Consider the following 26,962-nt stretch of genomic DNA (forward strand, 5'->3'; position numbering starts at 1 on the left):
TAACTTCAATAAGTGATGGAAGAATTTGTTTGGATTTGAAAAGCATATATTGAGTTAGTATACTATTTCTCAGTCTTTCTATTTTTATTGAAGAATATTGATTTTAGAAAGAAAGAAACTTTTTTAGAAATAGGGAGATGCAAACAGACAGAAGATAGTTTTAGCTGTTTTATTTGGGATACTATTGTAATATACTTTTATCTCTAGTCTTACAGCTGGAAAATCAAGCATTATACACACTCTTAAAATACTAGCAATTTATCTTGAAAGTTCAAACTAAAAGAAAAAAAAGGAAAGAAACACAAAAAATAGCCCTCAATTTTAACCTTACTTCAGCCTTGAAAAATTAAGAAACAAACACAGGACATTCTGATATTGCAACAGGAAGGAAGTATGTGGATCTGAGAATGATTTAAACTGTCTGACAATTCAAAGACAGGAGACAACTCTAATGTACAGATAAAACTAAAAGTGGCAATAGTAGATCATACTCCTGGCAGTTAATGGCACTGACTCGCTGGAGACAAATCTGGATCTACTTAAAGTGTCAGGTGTGTAAGGTAATGAGTCTTTGCTTAGTAGGAACCCAGCAGAAGGAGCCTTCATGGTCCACTTGCCAGTTGAGTATGTGTTACTACAAGCCTGTTAAATAAATGAGTATTTAATACCTATTGCATGAAAAAAAAAACCCTACTTATTTTAACAACTTTACTCAGTTTTTTTGGAGAAAAGATAAGTTTAATCAACATAGTGAAATGCCTCTTACAGCAAACAAAACTCAACACTTTAATGCATATTACAAAACACTTAAAATGTCCAAGCAGCTTTATGAGAGGCACAACTTTCCAAAAGGAAATGGAGTGATTGTAACAGATTTGAACTCTGATACTTTAAGTGATCAGAGAGAGCGTGTGTACCTTGTTACATTAGAATCACAGAATCCTTGAGGGGAAAGAGACCTTAAGCAAGTTAGTCTAATCAAGCTTCGCAGAAACAATAAAAACAGGAAAATGTGGTAGAGCAGCTCACAATCGGCTATGAATACATTTGTGAATCAAATACATTTGCCAATATTTTTCTCTAATTTTTTTGAGATATTGAAATTTTTCGGTGAACTTAACTGCACTATTAAATGATAATTGTCAATGGGTACTCATTTAAACAAATTTTTAAAGTACTTTCAACTTTTAAAAAATAACTCTAAGGTAAAAGGGAAACATTTAAAGCACAAAGACAATGACTGCTTATAAATAATGTTCTTAAACATTATGTTTTATTCTTTCATTCTTTGTTGTACTATTAATATGACTTTCTACCAAAAGAAAAAATAAAAAAAAAAATTCTTTGCTAACAATTTCTTTACAATGCCAATTTAGATCACTTTTCTTTTTGAAAGACAAAATACAGGTGAAAACGGTTTTAAAAAGCATGTCAACAGTGATTTTTTCTCTTTTCGGAAATATCTGCTCAAAATAAAGTGTACTGAATAGAAGCAATTGTCAGTTAAATTTACAAGAATGCCAATTCTCAATATTAAAATAAACATTAATAAAATGCATTATTTTGTAATTATGTCTGTATACTGCACACAGGCATTATAAATACACCTATAGGTACACATGATGTATATCTTTACCCCTACTGTGTTAACTTCTGTTTGATAGCCACAGTATGAGTTATAAAATATATGGTATTTAAATGCTGAGACCAATTTATTGGCAGATTTTAATTAGCAATGAATGTTTATTTAAAAGGGTGCCATATAGTTTAAAAATAAAAGCAACCAAATTAAATAGTGTATTCGGGGAGCAGAAAAGAAGAAAACAAATGACTCCAGCACACAGTCTGGTCATTATCAAGTATAACAAATTTTTTAAACAGTCAAGTTGCTAATGTAATCATGCTCAGCGTCTCTAGGCTATTGCAGGTAATTAGGATAGAAAAGGGAGACCTATGCAGTCTCTAAAATTTTTAGTACAACCAATTAATTTGCTATAAGGCTACAGATACTGTAGAAGAGTGGCTTCACAAAACAGCAGAAGAAATATCTTACCACCTTTTAGAGGAAATATAAATGATACATTCTAAATCTTGGGGTTCTATGGACGTTGTAACTGGCAAAAAATTAACTATATATAAAACACAAATTAGTGGGCTTCAGATGGTGGAAGACATTTGATTTACACTAAAAAATTCGTATTTTAATTGCGTTTGTTTCTCCAATTAAGTTCAGGTACAACCAGAACATCAGGTCTGTACTGAGTTTTCTTAAAGACTGAGGGCATGTCAGTAGAAGTATGGGGGAAGCTTGGGATGTTATCACTTCTCTGCTTTGAGTGCTGATTCACATATACTGTAGAGTACATATATTCTGTACAATTAAACACTTCAACAGAATAAGAAGTATTTTAAGTCCTCTGAATCACATAGAGGGCTCTAGGTGTCAAGATGAAGAAGAACTGTCTTCTATTAGCTGAAAATACAAAGAAGAATTTTTTTAGGTGTTAGAGAAGCTAAGTTAACATACTACAGAAGTTGCTTCAGAAGATTTGTACCTGTCCAGAACAGCAACAATAAAGAGCACTCATAAGGACTGCAATATTTAATGAAGAAGTTCCTATACACTAGTCTGGTGTATATACTGCTCTTCTTCACTACGAGGGTTTTTACCTCCATTAGAACATAATAAGGTGAAAAAGAACAGCCAAGTCCTCAGGAGTGTGGAACCAGGCTAACAATGACCTCATTGTTTGCTCTCAGTGGCTTCAAACTTGGCTTTTTGAGATTCCAGGATTTTAGCAGATCTCCAGGCAATCAAATTAACAAAAAGCTCAAACACCAAATTTTGAATAGACCCTAGAGCACAATACACTATCATAAAGAAGTTTTAAAACTTGTGTATAATCTCCCCCCAGCTACATAGACAGAATGAGCATTTAGAAAATATTGGTTAAAAAAATGGCAAATTTGTAAGTAAAAAACTTGTAGAAAGTAATGATACCATGGGGTTACTTTATCCAGTAAGAATGCTTCAGAAGAACATCTCTTCTGGTCGTCCATAGTCCCCTAACCAACCTGTCCTCTAGGTACAATATCCCTGGGAAAGAAGATAATTCTCAAGAAATGTACATTTGGCAAACCGTGAAGGCTTTCAAATAGCAGGTTGGCCTTCCCCTCCCTAGTTGGCAGGATTTTTTTTAGGGGACCACCTGAGAAAGGTCTGTTACGTGCACAAACCTCCTTTAACACCTTTTAAAAACTCTTCTGGGGGCTGGGCGCTGTGGTTCATGCCTGTAATCCCAGCTCTTTGGGAGGCCAAGGTGGGCGGATCACTTGAGGTCAGGAGTTCGAGACCAGCCTGGCCAACATGGTGAAACTCCGTCTATACTAAAAATACAAAAATTATCCGGGTATGGTGGTGGGTGCCTGTAATCCCTGCTATTTGGGAGGCTGAGGCAGAACAATCGCTTGAACCCAGGAGAGGAAGGCTGCAGTGAACCGAGAGTGCGCCACTGCACTCCAGCCTGGGCGACAGAGGCAGACTCTGTCAAAAAAAAAAAAAAAAAAAAGAAACAAAAGAACTCTTTTGGAAAGTGACAAGATTTTAAAAACCCATTAGAAAGGTGATTCACATGTGTTATCTCAGTCTTTACTCAACCAGCAAAGGCCATTATAAATAGAATGATAATAATCATCATCATAATAAGTTGTTAATAATGAAGATAATAAATAAAGATCTTCTAAACTAAAAGCAATTTAGAATCTCTGATACTATGAAGCAAATGACTCAGAAACAGCTCAATACTAGGCACGTAATACAAATGACCTCTTTTGCTAGGTTTTAAAGTAACATCTTGGGTCCTAGAAAGGGCAAATCAGTACCATTTACTTCTTTTGTTCACCTTCTAAATGGGTTGGGCCATTGCCAGAAATCTGAGTTCTGGGAGAGCCATTTAACTCTTCATGTAAATTGATTCAATATTGTAATAAATTACTCCAATGATTAAAATTTTAAATCCGTTTACTACACTTGAGTTGATCTTAAAAATAATATCAATCTTTGGGAAAACAGAGGTAGAAGTACATCTGGATTAATAGAATTTACAGTTCAATCACGGTGAATTTAAAAAATACATTTTTCTTTCAAGAATTATTTTATGTTCTAAATGAGGTAAAATTTATAAAATCTGCATTAAAGTAAGGTAGAGGGCACTCTGGTGATAACAATGATGAGGTTTATTTTTGTCAAAACGTCCAAGGGAAACATTAATTGTTGTTTGTCAACTGTGAACTTCACACTACATTGTCTAAGGATAGAAAATTGATGGGTATCACTCTGTCAGAAAATCCTCACAAAGAAGCCAATTCAAGGAATATGAAATTGACAAGCCTTTCAAACAAAGATGTGTTCGGACTTCACCGATGCGATGGTAGGTCTTTTGGGTTACAATAGATAGGGATGATATAAAACACAATCTTTTCCTGTCTATTCCATTTTAGAAACCGGTGGGTGTGCTCACGTTTGTCTGGGCTTTGCAGCACTGCACACATACATGAATTAAGCAAAGCATCGGAAAGTATTGACACATGAGATTAAAATAAATAAGAGAAACGAGCTGCTCTTTATACCTAGAAATAGCTGGAATTTACTGAAAAAAATTAAAGGGCAGAGGTTTTCATTTTAGCACCATGAATTGTGATGAAATCCCATTTCTCTCACTATGGCAGGACTGTATGCAGTTAGGAAGCTAGAGTGATGTGTTTGAGGCAATGTAGATTTTTGCTTCAAAAACAGAAGTCATGTTATCATTTTAGAACAATGGGACATAGTGAATAAAGTCTGTAAAACATTTCTTCTTTGCTTTTCTTAGGCGGATTTTCCTGCATTGGGGGTAGTAGTTGTGGAAGTACTTTTTGGTAGAGGAAATCCAAGTCCTAATCCCTTTGGCCTCTGCATGGCTTGAATTGGCTCAGAGATCCCCTTGCCATCTCGTCCGAGGCCTGACCCAGGCGTCCAGCCCATATTCTGAAGCATTCGGTTTCCAATATTATTTTCTAGGATTGGCTGGGCATTTTCACCTACGAATCCTGAAATGATAAAACAACAGCACACATTAATCAGTATGAACACAGGTGAAGATATTAGGCTATGAAAACGATGTTTTCCTAAGTTTTGTTTTGTTTTGTTTTTCAACCAGGTACTAGAGGGGGTTGCGTATACAAAAAGTATTTGGATACTTTTTGTAATTGAGAGAACAATGGAAGAAAGATCTTGTTTAGAATTTCAATTCTAGCACTTCACAGCAGGGTGAGCTATTCAGCCTCACTGGGCTTTTGTTTTCTCATCTGTGAAACAGCCACAATACAACCTACATTGCCTATCTCACAGAACTTTGTAGGACAGATGAGATCATGTATGTAAAGAAACTTCTCAGTAAACCATAAAGTACTCTACTAATGGATTTATTTTCATTACCATGTTAGCCTTATGGATTATTCAGAAAATCACCAACCTATATTGTAATATCTCACATTTGCCCATGACCTTGACATTCAACAGAACCAAAACTAAAACCAAACCAAACAAAAAGCACAACTGGTGGCATCTTGAATTCCTAGGAATTTACATTCTTATAATCTCTCTCCTTGTTATTTATTATTCAGTCTGTAACATATGCATCCTTTAGTTCCTTTCCTCCTTTTCCTTCCATGGCCATGTTTAAATGACTATAAAAGTTAGTAGAAAGAAAATAGAGGAAAATAATATTAAAGAGATAATATATTATAAAATTTAAAAAATATATTATATAAATTTGCAGGTACATAGACCACAATTCCCTTCATAGGCCTCCAGCGATAGATATATTTCTCCATTCCCTTCCCTCCCTCCCTCCCTCCCTCCCTCCCTCCCTCTCTCCCTTGATTCCTTATTTGAAAAAGGAGATTGGTTAGTGCTTAACATGAAATTTAGATATAGGTGTTGTTTACCGTATTTTCTTAGCAGGTAATTGAGAAATGCACCTATTTTAAGCATTTTCTCTTTGATGACATTTTCAAAAATAGACTTCGAATTAATTTTTTTTTGTAGGCTCTTATAGAAAAAGTTGAGCATAGATACTGTATATTTGGTTCTAGGGAAAAACTCAGAAGTACTAGATATCTGAAATCCAAGGATGGAGAAATTAACAAACACCATAACAGTCAAAAAATACAAGAACTTGAGCTCTTTCCTTCAATTGCAAGCTTGGGCTTGTCCTTGGCCTTGGTTGATCTGTCCCAGGTGTGGTATAGGTTGGCTCTTTCCTTGATTGGTTCATTTCTGTTCCTTCTCTAGCAGCAGGTATTAGATTATGGTGTATGAAAAGGGAATATAGCAAATCTGGAGCTAACCAGATACAAGCAATCAGAAGTCTTAATTATCAGAGCATTTCTCATGGTTACTCCCCTTTTAGAAGAAAGTGAATAACAGACAAACTAATATTGCAGTCTGTAAGAAAAAAAAAAGAGAGATGAAAGTCTATCTTAAAAGAACCTTTGTCTTAGTGAGAACATATTTGGCCCAGTCCAATCTTACACCAGGGCTCAAATTTACAGGGACACAGAGTTTGACACCATTCCCTCCATAGGCCTCCTATACTACACTTTCCAAATATCTGTAGAATGCCTGTGGTATAGCAGCTGAGTCCTGGTTCTAGCATATTTCTGCTCTGAAATGTGGACCATGTCTTCCTAGACAGAGGTTGAAATGGTCAGCTGTTGAAATAACCACTTACTTCTCTCAAAGTTTCATGAGTCTCTTTAGCACCAACCTACACCTCACCCTGCCCCTATCCCTTTCCCATCATCAGTTTTCTTCTTCCCTGACTCAGGATTATTACAGCACCTTCTCCCCAACTACAAAAAAAGTTGGAACTCTCTGTCCTACTCTTTCTCTGAGACTATGTTCAGAATGGTGGTACCAGCAGAGAAGGATCCTTGGATCTCAAACATCAATAAGAATAACAAAAATATTAATGATGAAACTCCAGAGTATAGTAGTGTTCTCTTTCTTATCCTGAGTTGTGGTTACCCAAATGGCCAATTTATTATTGTTCTTTAAACTGTTCATATATATATATATATATATATATATTTTTTTTTTTTTTTTTTTTTTTGGCAGAGTCTCACTCTGTTGCCCAGGCTGGAGTGCAGTGGTGAAATCTTGGCTTACTGCAACCTCCACCTCCCAGGTTCAAGTGATTCTTATGCCTCAGCCTCCCGAGTACCTGGGATTACAGGTGTGTGCCTTCACCCAACTAATTTTTGTACTTTTTAGTAGAGAAGGGATTTCACCATGTTGGCCAGGCTGGTCTTGAACTCCTCACCTCAGGTGATCCACCTGCCTTAGCCTCCCAAAGTTCTGGGATTACAGGCGTGAGCCACCACACCCAAACTGTACATATACATTTTTAAGTGTATTCTTTGAACTATGTATTTCACAGTAAAAAATAAAATAATAGTAAAAGAAATGTCAGCATTGAACCAACGGTGTATCTTCTCTGGTAACTTGTGTCTCACATTGTGGGGAACAGCAAGTGAGTCACGCTCTGTGATTCTTACTTGTAGAACAAGGAAAGCCACAAAGTGCTAGACATGAGTTTTAATACCTACCCCCCTCTTATTTACTATGGAGTAATCATCAATTGATTTTCAAAGCCGTTTATTAAACATTCTGGTATTCTCAATCTTCAGTGCATTTCAAGACCAAGAAGAAGACCACATCATTGCCATTTGCTAAATTCTTTACAGGGAGTAAGAACTAGCCAATGATTAATTGGCTTTGGATTTCTCAAATGGATTCATAGCTCATGGAAACAAGTACCTTAACATGTAACAGAAAGAACCTTCAACTACTTGCCTCTTGAGTGGCAACACCCAACACTGTCAAAGAAAAATTCTTGACTAAAATTATTGACCACTTGAGAAGGGCAAAATGCATATACAGAGATTATAAATACATGTGTGAATGTGTGTTGTGTGTGACAGTGAAAAATGGACCTCTTAGTCACACACACGCAAGCACGCACAACATAAAAATCTTTTGTCAAAAATGTTTAATATAACAAAAAAGCAGTTAATTTTTTATTTTGAAGCCATGATTATGGTGGTAACCAGGACAGACCTCCAAGGTATGTAGTTTTTTCTGGATAGCTGCTAATCAGGTATGCCAGGTTAAACAGTGCCTTAGCGTGTTGTCTCATATCCCTGATTTTTCAGTGATTGCCATGAATTAATTTACTTCTACCCTAAGCTAAAGTCAGACCAGAGGTCTAATGCTGCTCTGGGCTATACATCTGTTTACTCACATTTTTGGTAGGATAGCTTGCAAAAGTTCAGAATTAAAATTTGTTTAATATTTAAGAAAACAGTAAGGCCAATTTAAAATATTTCTAAAAAATTGCTAAATTATGGTGAATTTTCAGTCCTAAAGTGAACAGCAAATGATAATTGATTCACTATTATAATTGAAAAATGTTGGTATTTCAAGCAGGGTAGCCCAGGGGTGACCACCATACTCTCATGCTTTTGTTTTTATATAGATGGAAAAGAACTCATTCTCATTTTTTTAAATGATGGTTTCACTTCTCTTCTTCATAAAAATAAAACAATATAACATAAAAGAAAGCATTATCTTGTACTCAGAAGAAAAACGAACATTTTATTCTTCAAATGCTAAATCTTTCCTCATAGAAACACAACCTAAAAAACAAAAAAAAGTAACAGATACTTCATTATTCATGGAAAATGATTCTAGAGTGAAATCTACTGTTGGCTTCTCATCCTTCTTTTATGAGATTAAGACTTGGGAGTGGAACAACTCAGCCTCAGCGCAGTATACACCACAACCATAATTTCCCTTTCTTTGGCTCCTGGCAGTGTTAAAATCCTTTAAGACCTTTCCTAGAAGGCTCTCCTGCTCGGGCAGCTTTAGCAATACATCTCCTACTAACCTTTCTGCCTGCTTCCGTTCCCAGCCTCCTGTCTGCTGGATCTCTCATATCTATTACAGCTGAGTCGGTCCTTTCCCCTCCAATCTTCCAAAGAGTACCGTGGAGGGTAATTCACTTGCATAATTGGCTCAAGAGATGAAAATCTTGTATCGGCCTCTCTTAGCCACTAATCTATCCAGCTGACTGCAAGCCTAATTGGCAGCTTGTTTAGTAATTTGGCTCCTAAAGTGTTGTATTGATGTTGGATAAACAGCCAATGGAAGGGGAGGTGACACATGCTGCTTCCCATAGAACAGCTAGTGCACTCCGCCTCTGTCCCTACCTTGTATTCACAAGGCATTTATTAGTTTGTGATCACTCTTTCTTCCCATACTCTTTTCACCATTACTTGACTAGCCAGCTGAGGGGCTGGGCTATTCTCATTATTATTAGGAACATTATAACAATGATAAGTAATGATACTGTCCTCTGTTCTCAGCAACTAATTTAGGGACATGGATTTTTGATTATTATTATTATGAACTCAAGGAACAGCATTAAGCACAGTTTAAGATGAGAGAAAGTGGTAGGTGTTACTACTCTTCGTCTAATGTTTTAATTATTTCATTTATTAATATAGAAATGCTTCACTAATTCAGACTAGTCTATAATTTTATCTGCAATATTGCAGACATACTTCATGATACTTTTGTTAATTAAAGTCAGTTTAAATAGTTAAGTGCATAAATATATGATGCACTGACTTATTTAAATAACAGAAATTTAATGTAAAACTAGTTTTTTTTTCCTTAAGGGATAAAAACTTTGTAAAGAATAAAAGACATGATCTGTTATTGACATGTTTAGAGGAGGAAGTGTTCTTATTAACATATGTTTTTAATTAAACTGAAACATATTTCTTATGGAATGCTTATGTATCAAACAGTATGCATTTTCAAAAAAAAAAAATCTTACGAATAGAAAACTGTTTTGGCCCTGAAGTCAGACAGGAATGTTTATCTGCTACAATATAATCAGAACCATTTTTGGTCTTCCTACTAGAAAGCATGCCTACACAAAGCATGTGGTATATTTGTTAGGTATCTGACATTCATTATTTCTACTCTTCATTCAAAAAGGAAATTTTAATGGTCCTCAGAGAGTTGAAGTAACTTAACCTTGACCACACAGTGAGTAAGCTAGGATTCAAACTTTGGTTAAGCTTACTCCAAAAGCCTACACACATTTCTTTACCTGATTCCCCTGATTCCCTATACGAATTTTTAGCAGAGATGTTGTACAAACCACTAAAAAAATTCATTGAGTAATATATGAATTGCAATATTAGGTTCTCTCAATTTGTATATGAACAATATATTGCACTTTGTATATGGACAATATATCACAGACACATTTGGATAACGTAGAATACAATGACGTCTGCAGCCCTTATACATTATAAATGCTTCTGTATCCATAATTTCTTTTGATCTTATCAACCTGAAAGGGGAGTATTATTGGCCCAATTTTGTAGATGTAACTGATGTTTGGAGAGATAATTCAGCTGCCCGAAGTCAATTAGCTAAAGAGTACCCCAGTTAGAACTTGAACTTAGGATATTTGATCCCAAATGTTACCCTTTCAGCTGACTGAACACTGAACTTGCCATATTATATCATCAACATTTTCTGATGCATGGGGAGTTGCCGGCAAGATGGCTGAATAGGAACAGCTCCAGTCTGCAGCTCCCAGCGAGATCAATGCAGAAGGTGGGTGATTTCTGCATTTCCAGCTGAGGTACCTGGTTCATCTCACTGGGACTGGTTAGACAGTGGATGCAGTCCACGGAGGGTGAGCAGAAGCAGGGTGGGGCAGTGCCTCACCCAGGAAGTGCAAGTGGTGAGGGAACTCCCTCCCCTAGGCAAGGGTAGCCTGGAGGAACTGTGCCTTGAGGAACAGTGCACTCCAGCCCAGATACTACGCTGTTCCCATGATCTTCACAACCCGCAGACCATGAGATCCCCCCGGGTGCCTACGCCACCAGGGCCCTGGGTTTCAAGCACAAAACTGGGCGACTGTTTGAGCAGACACCAAGCTAGCTGCAGGAGTTTTTTTTCATACCCCAGTGGCACCTGGAATGACAGCGAGACACAACCATTAACTCCTCTGGAAAGGGGGTTGAAGCCAGGGAGCCAAGTGGTCTAGCTCAGCACATCCCACCCCCATGAAGCCCAACAAGCTAAGATCCACAGGCTTGAAATTCTCACTGCCAGCACAGTAGTCTGAAGCCGACCTGGGATGCTTTGAATTTGGTGGGGGACGGGCGTCCGCCATTACTGAGGCTTGAGTAGGCAGTTTTCCCCTCACAGTGTAAACAAAGCTGCTGGGAGTTCCAACCGGGTGGAGCCCACCACAGCTCAGTAAAGCTGCTGTAGCCAGACTGCCTCTCTAGATTCCTCCTCTCTGGGCAGGGCATCTCTGAAAGAAATGCAGCAGCCCCAGTAAGGGGCTTATAGATAAAACCCCCATCTCCCTGGGACAGAGCACCTGTGGGAAGGTGTGGCTGTGGGCACAGCTTCAGCAGACTTAAACATTCCTGCTGGCTGGCTCTGAAGAGAGCAGCGGATCTCCCAGCACAGCGCTTGAGCTCTGCTAATGGAAAGAATGCCTCCTCAAGTGGGTCCCTGACCCCCGTGCTTCCTGACTGGGAGAAAATTCCCAGCAGGGGTCGACAGACACCTCATACAGGAGAGCTCCAGTTGGCATCTGGCGGGTGCGCCTCTGGGATGAAGCTTCCAGAGGAAGGAACAGGCAGTAATCTTTGCTGTTCTGCAGCCTCTGCTAGTGACACCCAGGCAAACAGGGTCTGGAGTGGACCTCCAGTGAACTCCAGGAGACCTGCAGCAGAGGGGCCTGACTGTTAGAAGAAAAACTAACAAACAGAAAGGAATAGCATCAACATCAACAAAAACGACGTCTGCACAGAAACCCCATCTGAAGGTCACCAACATCAAAGACCAAAGGTAGATAAATCCACGAAGATGAAGAAAAAACAGCACAAAAAGGAAGAAAATTCCAAAAACCAGAGTGCCTCTTCTCCTCTAAAGGATCACAACTCCTTGCCAGCAAGGGAACAAAACTGGAGAATGAGTTTGAGGAACTGACAGAAGTAGGCTTCAGAAGGTGGGTAATAACAAACTCCTCCAAGCTAAAGGAGCATGTTCTAATGCAGTGCAAGAAAGCTAACCACCTTGAAAAAAGGTAACTAGAATAACCAGTTTAGAGAAGGACATAAATAACCTGATGAAACTGAAAAACACAGCATGAGAACTTCCTGAAGCATGCACAAGTATCAATAGCTAAATTGATCAAGCGGAAGAAAATATATCAGAGATTGAAGATCATCTAAATGAAATAAAGCATGAAGACAAGATTAGAGAAAAAAGAATGAAAAGGAATGAACAAACCTCCACGAAATATGGGACTATGTGAAAAGACCAAACCTACGGTTGATAGGTGTATCTGAAAGTGATGGGGAGAATGGAACCAAGTTGGAAAATACTCTTCAGGATATTATCCAGGAGAACTTCCCCAACCTAGTAAGACAAGCCAACACCTGTCTTCTCGCTGCCAGATTCATAAAGCAAGTTCTTAGAGACCTACAAAGAGACTTAGACTTCCACACAATAATAGTGGGAGATTTAACACTCTGCTGCCAATGTTAGACAGAGCAACGAGACAGAAAATTAACAAGGATATTCAGGATGTGAACTCAGCTCTGTGCAAATCAACAGAATGCACACTCTTCTCAGCACCAAATCGCACTTATTCTAAAATTGACCACATAATTGGAAGTACAACACTCCTCAGCAAATGCAAAAGAACGGAAATCATAACAGTCTCTCAGACCACAGTGCAATCAAATTAGAACTCAGGATTAAGAAACTCACTCAAAACCACTCAACTCCATGGAAACTGAACAACCTGCTCCTGAATGACTACTGGGAAAATAAAGAAATTAAAGCAGAAATAAATAAGTTATTTGAAACCAATGAGAACAAAGACACAATGTGCCAGAATCTCTGGGACACAGCTAAAGCAGTGTTTAGAGGGAAATTTATAGCACTAAATGCCCAAAGGAGAAAGTGGGAAAGATCTAAAATCAACACCCTAACATCACAATTGAAAGAACTAGAGAAGCAAGGGCAAACAAATTCAAAAGATAGCAGAAGACAAGAAATAATTAAGATTACAGCAGAACTGAAGGAGAGAGAGATACGAAAAATCCTTCAAAAAAATCAGTGAATCCAGGAGCTGGTTGTTTGAAAAGATTAACAAAATAGACTGCTAGTCAGACTAATGAAGAAGAAAAGAGAAAAGAATCAAATAGACACAATAAAAAATGATAAAGGGGATATCACCACTGATCCCACAGATATACAAAATACCATCAGAGAATAGTATAAACACCTCTACGCAAATGAACTAGAAAATCTAGAAGAAATGGATAAATTCCTGGACACATACACCCTCCCAAGACTAAAGCAGGAAGAAGTCGAATCCCTGAATAGACTAATAAAAAGTTCTGACATTGAGGCAGCAATTAATAGCCTACCAACCAAAATAAGCCCAGGACCAGATGGATTCACAGTCAAATTCTACCAGAGGTACAAAGAGGAGCTGGTACCATTCCTTCTGAAACTATTCCAAATGATAGAAAAAGAGGGACTCCTCCCAGACTCATTTTATGAGGCCAGGATCATCCTGATACCAAAACTTGGCAGAGACACAACAACAACAAAAAATTTCAGGCTAATATCCCTGATGAACATCGATGTGAAAATCCTCAATAAAATACTGGCAAACCAAATCCAGCAGCACATCAAAAAGTTTATCCAACATGATCAAGTCGGCTTCAACCCTGGGATGCAAGGCTGGTTCAACATACTCAAATCAATAAACATAATACATCACATAAACAGAACCAATGACAAAAACCACGTGATTATTTCAACAGACACAGAAAAGCCTTTGATAAAATTCAACACCCCTACATACTAAAAACTCTCAATAAACTAGGTATTGATGAAATGTATCTTAAAATAATCAGAGCTGTTTATGACAAACCCACAGCCAATATCATACCGAATGGGCAAAAGCTGGAAGCATTCCCTTTGAAAACCGGCACAAGACAAGGATGCCCTCTCTCACCACTCCTATTCAACATAGTAGTGGAAGTTCTGGCCAGGGAAATCAGGCAAGAGAAAGAAATAAGGGTATTCAAATAGGAAGAGAGGAAGTCAAATTGTCTCTGTTTGCAGATGACATGATTGCATATTTAGAAAACCCCATTGTCTCAGCCCAAAATCTCCTTAAGCTGATAAGAAACTTCAGCAAAGTCTCAGGATACAAAATCAATGTGCAAAAATCACAAGCATTCCTATACACCAATAACAAACAGAGAGCCAAATCATGAGTGAACTCCCATTCACAACTGCTACAAAGAGAATAAAATACTTAGGAATACAACTTACAAGGGATGTGAAGGACCTCTTCAAGGAGAAATACAAACCACTGCTCAAGGAAATAAGAGAGGACACAAACAAATGGAAAAACATTCCATGCTCATGGATAGGAAGAATCAATATTGTGAAAATGGCCACACTGCCCAAGTAATCTACAGATTCAATGCTATCCCCATCAAGCTAACATTGACTTTCTTCACAGAATTGGAAAAAACTACTTTAAAGTTCATACGAAACCAAAAAAAGCCCACATATCCAAGACAATCCTAAGCAAAAAGAACAAAGCTGGAGGCATCACACTACCTGACTTCAAACTAGACTGCAAGGCTACAGTAACCAAAACAGCATGGTACTGGTACTAACACAGATATATAGACCAATGGAACAGAACAGAGGCCTCAGAAATAATGCCACACATCTACAACCATCTGATCTTTGACAAACCTGAGAAAAACAAGCAATGGGGAAAGGATTCCCTATTTAATAAATGGTGTTGGGAAAACTGGCTAGCCATATGCAGAAAACTGAAACTGGACCCCTTCCTTACATCTTATACAAAAATTAACTCAAGATGGATTAAGAGTTAAATGTAACATCTAAAACCATAAAAACCTTAGAAGAAAACCTAGGCAATACCATTCAGGACAAAGGCATCATGGGCAAAGACTTCATGACTAAAACACCAAAAGCAACAGCAACAAAAGCCAAAATTGACAAATGGGATCTAATTAAATAAAGAGCTTTTGCACAGCAAAAGAAACTATCATCAGAGTGAACAGGCAACCTATGGGAGAAAATTTTTGCAATTTATCCATCTGACAAAGGGCTAATACCCAGAATCTACAAAGAACTTAAACAAATTTACAAGAAAAAGTCAAACAACCCCATCAAAAAGTGGGCAAAGGATATGAACAGACACTTCTCAAAAGAAGACATTTATGTGGCCAACAAATATGAAAAAAAGCTCATCATCACTGGTCATTACAGAAATGCAAATCAAAATCACAATGAGACACCATCCCATGCCAGTTAGAATGTTGAGCATTAAAAACTCAGGAAACAACAGATGCTGGAGAGGATGTGGAGAAATAGGAACACTTATACATGGTTGGTGGGAGTGCAAATTATTTCAACCATTGTGGAAGACAGTGTGGCAATTCTTCAAGGATCTAGAACCAGAAATACCATTTGACCCAGCAATCTCATTACTGGGTATATATCCAAAGGAATATAAATCATTCTACTATAAAGACACATGCACATGTATGTTTATTACAGCACTGTTCACAATAGCAAAGACTTGGAACCAACCCAAATGCCCATCAATGATAGGCTGGATAAAGAAAATGTGGTACATATGCACCATGGAATACTCTGCAGCCATAAAAAAGGATGAGTTCATGTCCTTTGCAGGGACTTGAATGGAGCTGGAAACCATCATTCTCAGCAAACTAACACAGGAAAAGAAAACCAAGCACCATATGTTCTCACTCATAAGTGGGAGTTGAACAATGAGAACACATGGACACAGGAAGGAGACCATCACATACTGGGGCCTCTTGTGGGGTGGAGGGCTAGGGAAGGGATAGCATTAGGAGAAATACATAATGTAGATGACAGGTTGATGGGTGCAGCACACCACCATGGTATGTGTATACCTATGTAACAAGCCTGCACGTTCTGCACATGTATGCCAGAACTTAAAGTATAAGAAAAGAAAAACAAAAACAAAAAACATTTTCTATTACATCATTTCTTTTGCCATATTTCCCCAACTGATTAAGGTTTTATTCTATTCACAGATTTCTAACTCCTGATAAAAGTATAAATCTAAACAAGCATAGCAAATCTGAGTAAAGAGAGTATTCTAACTCCTGAAACACCTCAAGATTCATTTTGTTTGTTATAAATCCAGCTACTCTAGCTTTCTTTGGCTAATATTTAAATTAAACCTTATATTTAGTTGTATTTATGGTAAAAAGCATATACTGAGTTTTCTTCTTTTATCCATTATAATCTCTAAATTTAACAGATGTAGTTTCTCCATTTACATTTATCATGATTACTAATACACCTAGATTTATTTTTACTATATTATATAATGCTACTAGCTTTGCTTTTTCTGTGAATTTTTATTTCTTCCTTTCTGGGATTTATTGCTTGCTTATACTATCTTGAAGACTATATGCAATATTTCTATCCTTTTAAGTGATGACCTTTAAAAGTCAACATGCATATCTTGTTTATTCCCTCACATTTTACATATTATTGTCCATCTTACTTTTACACATCCAAATTAATCATCTACATGGTCACTGTCACCATCATTATTACTTTTATACAGTCAATATTAATTTAGCTTTTAGTACATGCTCAACAATTTCTTTGCTCACCATTACTTCCTGAATTTCATTCTTTTTTAATGGATTCTGTTTTCTTCTACAAGAGGTATAAAATTTAGTAGTGGTCAGTCTTTATCCGAAATGACTTTATTTCATCCTCACTCTTGGGTAATAATTTAGCTGGATATGTAACTCAGGTTGACTTGGTTATTTTGTCTTAGCACTTTGGAAATATTCTCTCTTACATTCGCAATTGTACTGCTATTTTTAAGTTTGCTACCAGTACAATTTCATTCTTACGTAGGTTATATTTTTTCTCCTTGGCTGCTCTTAAGTCATTCTCCTTGTCTTCGGTGTTCTCAAGTTTTATTACAATGTGACTTTATTTATATTTAATATTTCTTGATATAGACTCGTACTTGTTCAATATGAAAATTCATGTTTTCCTTCCATTCTAAAAATTCTTATTTTCCTGAATATTGCACCATCTTATTCTCTCTACTCTTCCTTCTGTAAGTTCTATTGGACACAGGTTGAACTTCATTGTCCTTAAGTCCTTCAGCCTCTTTTATATTTTCAATCATTTTATCTCTCTGTGCTGCTTTTATGTAGCATAGAGATCACTCTTCAGATCTCGCCTAAAATTCAGTGTCTTTTCAGCTGTATCTAATCTGTCATATAACCCATTCAGTGATTTGCACAGTTTTTAAGATATTTTCATAATAAAATAATCTCAAATTTCTACTCGATTCTTTACCACATCTGTCTTTTCTTTGTCTACAATTATTTCCTTTCTTTTTTGAATATGTTTTTATAACTAACTTTTTAGTTTTGGTTTATGAGATCGTCATTGGTAGGTTTTTACTTGTGGTGCTTCTCTGAGGCCCGGGTTGAAGGCCTACACCTCTAGAGCAGCTTTGAATGTGCTTCTGAAACCAGTTTTTATGTTAATTTTTGGCTTAGTGTAATTTAAAACTAGAAACTCATTGTGAGGGCAGCCTCTTGGTCACAAATCTTCAGAGAGTTTTCTATTTGGAGCCCAGGCAGAAACAAGATTCTTTATCTTCCACAGTGCCTGTGGGTAAGTTTTGTTTCCAGTCTGCCCATTTCTGATGATGGAGCTTTTAGAGGTTCTGACTTGATAAGGAGACTTACGCTGGGATCCCAGGCTTGACTCCCTGTCCACGGGGGAACTAACGAACATGCCTTAGGTTTTTGAGCTTGCCAGTAGTGTGAGTGGGTGTGGGGGCTGCTCAGGGCCATTTTGGTCTTGAACATTTCCCTTTCTTTCCTGTCGTCTCAGCTATCTTTGTAAAAAGATGGCTTCAAATTTTATTCAGTGTTTTCAGGTGTTCGGTAGTTTAAGTGTTTTCTCATTATTTAGTCTTTTATCAGGAAACAGCAATTCTTTTCTATCTTTTCTATCTAACATGTGTGCTTACTCTGTCCATCCTGTACTGAATGATAATGGAAAACTGTTTATTAAGATTCTACTAAAACACATAACCAAAGAGTGGGCTGGTGGTGTATGTGTCAAGAGGTGAAGGATTGCATATATCCTAGCCTTTACTATTCATTCAGATAGAGTCTGGTTTCAAAATTAATAACAATCCCCTTGGAAAAGTCTGCCTGTTTTAAAATCTTGAAAGAGCTACAATAATCTACAGCAGCTATATGGACCCAGGGATAGCAGCAAATAAAAATATAATTATTGATAAGATAAATTTGGACAAATAAAATCTAGTACCTTGAAAAGGAGCTTGGTTACACCACACATTTCTGATTATATTTGGCATGACTTTTAATTGCAAATGAGCCTTTAAAAAGTCTTCACTCATTATTATTATTTACAACCTGCCTTCACTGCCTTAAATATTCAAGAAGATTATTTTCCTATTGAAATATCAGTAGGACGTGGAGAAAAAAGTTGAAAAGTCACAAAAAGCTGTAATGTAACCTCTTGCCAGAACTCACATGTTCATGAAAAAAACTACCCTGGAACAACATGCATACCAAGACATTAAACTTCAAAAGGCATTTCACTTCTATACTTAAAATGTATAGAAAAAAGGCTGACTCCTTATAATAAATATTTTACTATGATATTATTTCAATAGAAAGCAAAATAGTAATAGGGAATATTAATTGTGGATAACATTGAATTTTCATACTGTACAGTGGACAAAATTTTTTAAAAATATAGTAGCCATAATATCTCAAAAAAGGAACTTAAATCTTTTTACTATTAAATCCTCAATAAGCTATGCCTTCTACCAAAAACATGGACCACAACCAACATTGCTAACGCCTTTTTAAAAAGTGTTAATAATATTCCTCTTATTTTGTTCACTGCCTTTCTTCACCTTTACAGATGACATTTTTCAAACTATAAAATGCATTCTGCTGGCAAACCTTCTTGCTTCGATAGTTCTCAATTTTATAATAGTAAATCTACATCCTTTGCTACTGAGACATCCACTATCTTTCAGTATGTGACTTTGAATGAGGCAGAGAACAAGCTATACATTAAAAAAATCAATATCTAACCTTATCAATATTCATTTTCCTTTGTCAATACAAAATACAAAGGTGAAAGAGCAGTAAATAAGCTAAAGCACTGAAATAAATTTGGTGTTCCTGTCACAATTAATAAATGTTCAAATGACAACACTGCTGGTTAGTCTAGAGCTTTCTAAAGCGACTGAAATTATGCTTCAAAGCTATTGCTAAAAGAGGGTGAGAAAAATTTTCAATACACTAGCAGGTAAACGTAATCAATTCTGGGTTATTAATTTCATAGGAGGCTTTAAATCTTTTATTAAAAGTGTTATTTATTATGAATACAATTTATCTTTAGTCATAAATTGTTATACAAACGCCGTTTTGGATTTAAAGTGCCTAATTATAGTTTTCTGACAATTTTTTGGTAAATCCTTTCTAAACTCGCTGTTTGATTATATAATATTTCACATATAAATCAGAGGGGATTATCAAACAATATTCAAGCTGTCAGTCTTTTAACTCTTACTCCCTATTTCAAATAAAAGACTGTTATCATCTGCATTTTTCTTGTTTAGAGTTAATGCTGACTAAAGGCAAAAGAAACTATGAAAATATATCTCAACTCAATGTGTTTTTCAGGAGTTCTGCAAGGGCCTATAAAAGGGCAAGAATATTGTCCTTAGCTAAAAATCAGAAGTTTACAAATATAACTAACTCTTTATTATGTGACTGACTCTTTTTCAGAATTTGAAAACTGTAATTTTCAGACAAAAGATGATCTAGGATTCATGCCCTCATTATCAAAGTGTATTTATGCAAAAACATTTCTTACTTGAATTTGGATAATAATCTACACCTTAGAGTTGATTCATTGGTATTAAAAGATATTCTATTTAAAACTGAAGACTTTAAGATAACCTCAATCTCTTCCTCTTAGAGACAAACAGTTATGCACAGATTTTAAAAATGCCTCGAAAATAAGTGATGCAATTCTCCTGCTCCACTGCTTTTTGAGTAATTAAAAGTGCATTAAATTTCTATGAATTTTATCTTCTAAGTAAAAATGTAGTAATACCAACATCCTGAATATTAAGAGAATCACAATTTTGAAATATAAAATCTGGAATATGCTGGTATAAGCTTATAAAAAAAAACTGTTTTAGGCTAAAGTTCAATGTTTGTACCCATACGCCATATAAATGATTTCTTCTGATGTTACTGAGTTGTAATGTCAAAATCACCTTGCAGAAATAATTATATTATCCGCTCCTCAACCATTATGCATTTTCCTTCTCATTTCACATATGTTCGGAGTGTTAGGACGTGACCCCAGTATTTTCTTTTCCTTATTGCTGCCACTAAGGTGCTTTAGTAGCATTCCTAAGATTGTTCTTGTACTGTTTCTGCCGCTAATGGTTGAATCAATGAAAGATAAGAAAATTCAGGGGCCATTCAACTGGAATGCAGATGTTAAAGAATCCTATACCTGCCTTATGAAAGATCTGAATTGCAAGACTGATGACATGTGTTTCATCCAAAATGTGGCTACATGTTCCTGTATGAAGAGATATATTAGAAATATTTCATGAATATTCGCATTTCTACATAGTAATAGTTAGATAAATCTTCTATAAAACTTAAGGCATATAGTAGTGCATTTAAGTCAGCATCTGCAATAGGACAATCTTTATATATATGTAATGTGTATATAAAGAAAATATATATATTCTTACAAAGAGGCTGTAAGTACATTGCTATGGAAAGAGCATGGATTTAGGTGTTATGCAGACCTAGGCTTGAAACCTTCCCTTGCATTCAATAATTCTGTCATCTTAGGTAGCTAACCTAACACTTCTTTGCATCTTCATTTTATGATCTGTAAGGTGATGATAACACCATCTCCCTCATACAGTTGTTACAAAGATAAAATAATAAAGTTTCTGGTACACAGTAGGTACTCAACAAGTGGCAAATATTATTCTATACAAATACAAACGCACTCTACACACAGGTGTTTCCTAATCTTGAAAATTCAATACAGCCAGAAGATGATCAGGTATGCATCTAAATGCATAATTTTATAATCTAGTCCCTTATATGGAACAACTGCATTAGAAGTGCTCCAATTTTAAGTTATTCTTCAATTTTCTAGTGCTTTACTATGGAATAGGTTCCCTAATAGAGAACGTGGCTGGGTGCGGTGGCTCGTGCCTGTAATCCCAGCACTCTGTGAGGCCGAGGTGGGCGGATCACCTGAGGTCAGGAGTTCAAGACCAGCCTGGCCAACATGGTGAGACCCCATCTCTACTAAAAATACAAAAATTAGCTGGGCATGGTGGTGGGCGCCCATAATCCCAACCACTTGGGAGGCTGAGGCAGGAGAATCGCTTGAACCCTGGAGGCAGAGGTTGCAGCGAGCCAAGATCACACTGCTGCATTCCAGCCTGGGTGACAAGAGTGAAACTCCGTCTCAAAAAAAAAAAAAAAAATAGAGAATGTAAGTTTCACATCTTTTTTTCCTCTTAAACTCACCATGCTACCCCACCCCCAGAAAACCATGCATATACTTACATATATTTTTCTTTTTCCTGTTTACTCTCTTGTTGATAGGAATCTTATTTTCACATTCTATAATTAAAATCACTTTTCCTATAAAGGCTGCCCAAATGAAGCTAAGAGAAAATTTCTAAATGTGTATGGTTAAAGATCCCAGACAATAGGTCAAGGCTATTATTCTTTGTATCTACACTGAAAAACATTTTCTCATACAGCTTGCTGCATCACAAATCCATTATGGTTAACGGCTGTTTATTTATATGTGGGTGTCTACATTTTAATGCCCACTTGGCTTCCTCCTATCACTGACTTTATCTGTGCCTCCCTTACCACTGCTCTTGCACGAGATTTTCAATACATACTATTCTATTCACAACCTTCACTACAAGGCGAGTCTTTGCCCTTTCAGTAAGGCAGGCTTCCTGTCCTCTCCGATCTACAGTGACTTCCCTCTGATCAATACTTGTAGTCTTCTCAATACCACACTCATTATTAGAATGGCATATTATTAGAATGACATGATTTTTGAGGTAGAAATGAGAGCTTTCACAATCTAGTACTAATGTTGTCTAAAGAAGGAATGAGGAATCTAAGACTGCTACAGAACTGGGACTAGAAACCAGACTGCCACATTCGCTCAGTCGGGTTTCCATCTCCTACCACATGGGGTCTTGTGTTTTGGGGCTGCGGCTATACTTTTTGAACTTATTACTATTAATCTCTTCTGGGGTTATTTGTCATTTCATCTATTTATGCCTTATTTTCCCAACAAGACTGTAAATTTATAGAGGCCAATTTATATAGCCTTTGAAGTTTTTGTATCCTTTTAATACCTTACACGAAATCTTGCATTTGGGCAGGGATGTAACATATATGTTAACCTGGAAGATCTACACATGGAACATGTAATACACCCTGATACCACATGCAAATGATTTGTTTTAATAGTTTCTTGCAGCTGTGCTTCTTCCTCATTGCAAGTGATTAAGAAGTATCTACATTTTATTCTTCATGATTTGTGAACTCTACATTTGTGCTCCACTCTAACCCTGCTTTTGTTTTACCTGCAGTAGTAGGTCCAGGCAAAGGTGCGGCTTTTCTTCTCCGTTTGATATCTCCCATGCATAAGGATCCTAAATGCATGCTTGTTTGCCTACGAATAATTATCAGAAAAAACTATTAACAAAGAAGAAAAAAATGACACATAAATACACAGCTTGTATCATCTGAACCTACATCAAAACGTTCTCAACAAAGATGGAGCTGCATAGTAAAATCACCAATCTTGTTTATATCGAAACATAATTACGTTTGTTGACAAGCGTTCAGCAGCTAAATGCGCCATCATAAATTGTTACTGGAATGAATAATATAAAAGGAATGCTTTTTAATTTTCAAAACTGGCAATCTTTCTGGCTCAACATAAAATCAAGCACTGTTGCTTCTGACAGGAAAATAGCTAAGATTAATTATCTAAAGAGATCACAATATTGTTGCTAGGTTATCAATTGGTTACTAATGCTTTACTGTCAGAACAACATTTATTACAGGAAAAGTATGATCAATTTCTTTTAGGATATTATGCAGCAGTGAATTCTCTTAAAACATTTTAAATAGAAGGAAATAGTGATGCTTCCCTTATAATTTATATGATTAGAATTCTTCAGTTAATTATTTATTAGCTGAGTGAGAAAACATAATTTGAATGCATTAACGCTGGTCCACTGCTATTTAACAGTCTAACATGATACCGGATTATATTTGTAAAAACATGATATATAAAAACCGAGAAGTGGACCTTCTGCTATTTTTGGAACCAGTTACTATACAATTAGATTCTTCTGTCTAATTTTGGTCTCCTAAATTGAAAAGTTATATAAAAAAAAAAGAAATGGGCCAATTAGAAATCAAGACGAATATAAAAAAGAAAGCATTTAAAGTCTTCAAACTTTTCAAGCTATAGAAAGATTCTGTGTTCATTTCCTGCATCATAATCCTTGATGCAGGGTTGGGATAGGGCCTGGGGAACATGAAGCAGAAATAAATGAAGCATGTTTATGACAGCCCATGTTCTTTTAGTAAGACAGAGAGATATCTGACAGTATCTTGAGGTTTTAAAGAAACTAATTTGAAAACAGATTATTAGCAAGAAAAAAAGGGAAAAATTAACTAAAATTTATTCAGGTGAAATTCAAAATTCAAGATATATATTTAAACACATATACTCAGATGGTTAAATATAATGAAAAATTAGTGCTGGAGAGTACAGTTATTTCAAATATAGATTTTATTTATAAAGCACAAAGTACAGTCATAATTAATGATCTGAGTAATCTAAGGGCCACATGCAGTCAAAAAAATACACCACAAAACCTTATCAACATATCTTAACAGTAAATGAGCATTTGTCTAGTTTTCTTTTACCTTTTTATTGAGCGCATACTGTTTCTGTTACAAAATAATTATAATTATTAAAATATTTCAAAAAACCTTTCAAAAATTCATTCTGTTAATGACTAACTCAGCTCTGCTTGGCTCTCCAAAAGTTCATTAACATGCATAACTATAACATTTTTATTGGATTTTGAGGTATGGTCTTGGCTCACGATGCCAAGAAAAATGAATAGTTATGACTGTGTCTACTTTTTAAGATTATATATACATTTTTAAAAAGTAGAATGATGTCACAGAGAAGACATACTCTTTTTGTACAAATTTAAAGTTATTCCTTTACTTATTCAGCAAACATTTATCAGTATCTATTATGGACTTAGCATAAGACTCCAGTGGTGGTGAAAATGGGGAGAGGGGAAAAGAGAAGATGGGAGATACAAAGGAAATGAAACTTTCAGTTCTCATTATTGGAAGAATTTAAAGTCAGAGTGGCGAAAGAAAACATATATATGTGTATATGAAATCATTAGGTACAGTGATAGTGGCGGCAGGCATAACCAACTTTATTAATGACTAGTAAAGACTGTATTATTTAGTCCTTACAACAATCCTAAATATGCTGCATCAAATATACATTTTTTCCTTGGTAGGATAAAATTTGTGCTTCCATGGAAAAACTATGCTTTCAGGAGTATACCCTTTCAGTCATTGAATGCTAATTCTATGGAAGCTATTTTACAACTCTACCTTGTAGCTAACCGAAAGCAATGGGAAATACTTCTTAACTACAGAAACACAAATAAATTCTGTCCTGTGGAATGACAACCTTCCTTTCTGTGGAAAAGCTAGTTTTGGGTCCATTTAAACAATCATTTCAATACTCCTTTACTCTATATACACTTGAGCTTCTTTGACTTCTCCTTTCAACTGGTTATAACATCTGCCCAGCTCCCTCATTAGCTAATGAGTTAAATAAAATCTTTAACACATACCCACTTTATATCCATATGAGAGTCATAATATTACCTTTTTGTAAAAAAGTACCCTTTCACCTATCTTATCCCTATTGAAATCTCCCCTTAGCAAAAGACTGGAGCAGAGTTTACCCTCTGTAGAGCATATACCAGACAGGCTCAGATATCAGAAATAGCTGAAGAGGAGGGGAAGGTACCATTCTGAAAACAGGGAATAAAGTGGGAATCTGAATTCTGCAGTGTGGGTCTTCTGTAATCAAGCTGTGAAAACCAACTCATGAACTAGCTACTTCTGATCCTCTGTTAAAACATAATAAACATTCTTACAGTTTAAGCCACTGCAGGTCAGGTTTTCTATACTTGCTGCTGAACGAATTTCTGAGTGATAAAGAGTTTGCTCTGTTCAGGGAGTTATGAGTAGTTCAGGATGCCTGCAGAGCAGTGTTTGCAGAAGGGACTGTATAACACGAATGGAAAAGAGCACTGGGGCTGGACCATGGGGCCATACATGTCACCTTTGCCCCATGAAGGTGTTTGGACTTAACAGCGATGTGGAGTCATTAAAGATTTTATAAAAGGAGACAAAGTAGACCAGATGCATGGATGCTGGTAGAGAGCTCGAGTTGGACACGGTTGAGACTGAAGAGGGAGGAGACCAACTAGGTTTGCCATAGTTCAGACACTCACTTCCTCATCTCAGTTATAATAACTAAAGAATGATGCAAGTTACTGCACAATGAAACTTCTTGGTTGTACAAATATTAAATATCAATAAAAATTTTAAAAGAATTAAGGCTGGTTTTATTGATTTCAGATACTTTTAAAGCTCAAACTAAGCTAAAACAATTATTAGCCAGGGCACGTTTCTTAAGAAACACATTTTTAGAAATAATCAGAAGAAATACTTGAGTGCCTGATATTAGATGCTCACTGTGACTATTAATACCATTGGTTTCTATTTACTTTGTTTTTGCAGTAGTTATATGTAATTGGAGTATTCTAATTGCTTGAAAATAACTCTCCCAAGTCAATATTGCCTTTATAACTATTTTTTCATACCTCTTAAAATTTATTATGTAGGCCTATTTACAAAGATAGTGAAAAACAAACTTCAGGAACAACCAACTCCCTCTTCTAAACCTTTTTTTTTTTTTCCATCTGCTGGACCAAACATTTTGGGTATCTTCACAGAGCAAATGAAATATAACATTTTCATTCAACTCCCTTCCCCCACCCCCAACATAGCTACATAAAGAAAAAGAGAAAAATGTTCAAGGAGAATAAAGTTAATAAACTCAGCAACACCAAACCTGAAGACCTGAGCCATAAGAAAAACAGCTAGCTGTATATTTCAGTAATTCTATCAAGAATTGACTGTCTGCTACACAGCATTGAGAGATCTGGACTATTGATCCATAAGATCACCCCATTTAGGCTTGCCCCACACCCCCCTTCTTTCAGACAGGTGCAGTGGAGTTGCTACAAATGACACTAAGTAAGGTCTACTCTGTTATTTAGTTGTCACTCTTAATGTAAACCATAGCAGTTATTTTTTAATTTAAAATCAATGAATGTCTCAAAGGCAGCCTTGTTTCTTCAGTCTAAATGAGTCATTTGTCTTTGCAAAGCAGAACATTTGGAATACTACTCAAGGTGATGGTCGGCATTTTCTGTTTCTTTCTTCTGTGGTGTTTTGAGAA

General features: G+C 36.3%; 1 protein-coding gene across 3 annotated transcripts in view; it reads right to left on the bottom strand.

Annotated features, from left to right (window-relative positions):
• Positions 1-716: 716 nt before the first annotated feature.
• GPATCH2 (G-patch domain containing 2) overlaps positions 717-26,962 on the bottom strand; it is a 201,763-nt gene continuing 175,517 nt past the window's right edge. For 2 of the 3 annotated variants that reach the window (XM_004028411.4, XM_055379546.2), the window contains exons 9-10: positions 22,959-23,047; positions 717-5,088 (exon numbers count right to left, since the gene is read on the bottom strand). In XM_004028411.4, coding sequence (XP_004028460.2) covers positions 4,868-5,088; positions 22,959-23,047 — 310 coding nt within the window. In that variant the 3' untranslated portion in view covers positions 717-4,867. Of the gene's footprint in view, positions 5,089-22,958; positions 23,048-26,962 lie in introns of those variants that run through there. The other variant, XR_008677486.2, reaches the window with a different exon arrangement.

Source organism: Gorilla gorilla, chromosome 1 (assembly GCF_029281585.2).
Source record: "Gorilla gorilla gorilla isolate KB3781 chromosome 1, NHGRI_mGorGor1-v2.1_pri, whole genome shotgun sequence".
NCBI lineage: Eukaryota > Metazoa > Chordata > Mammalia > Primates > Hominidae > Gorilla > Gorilla gorilla.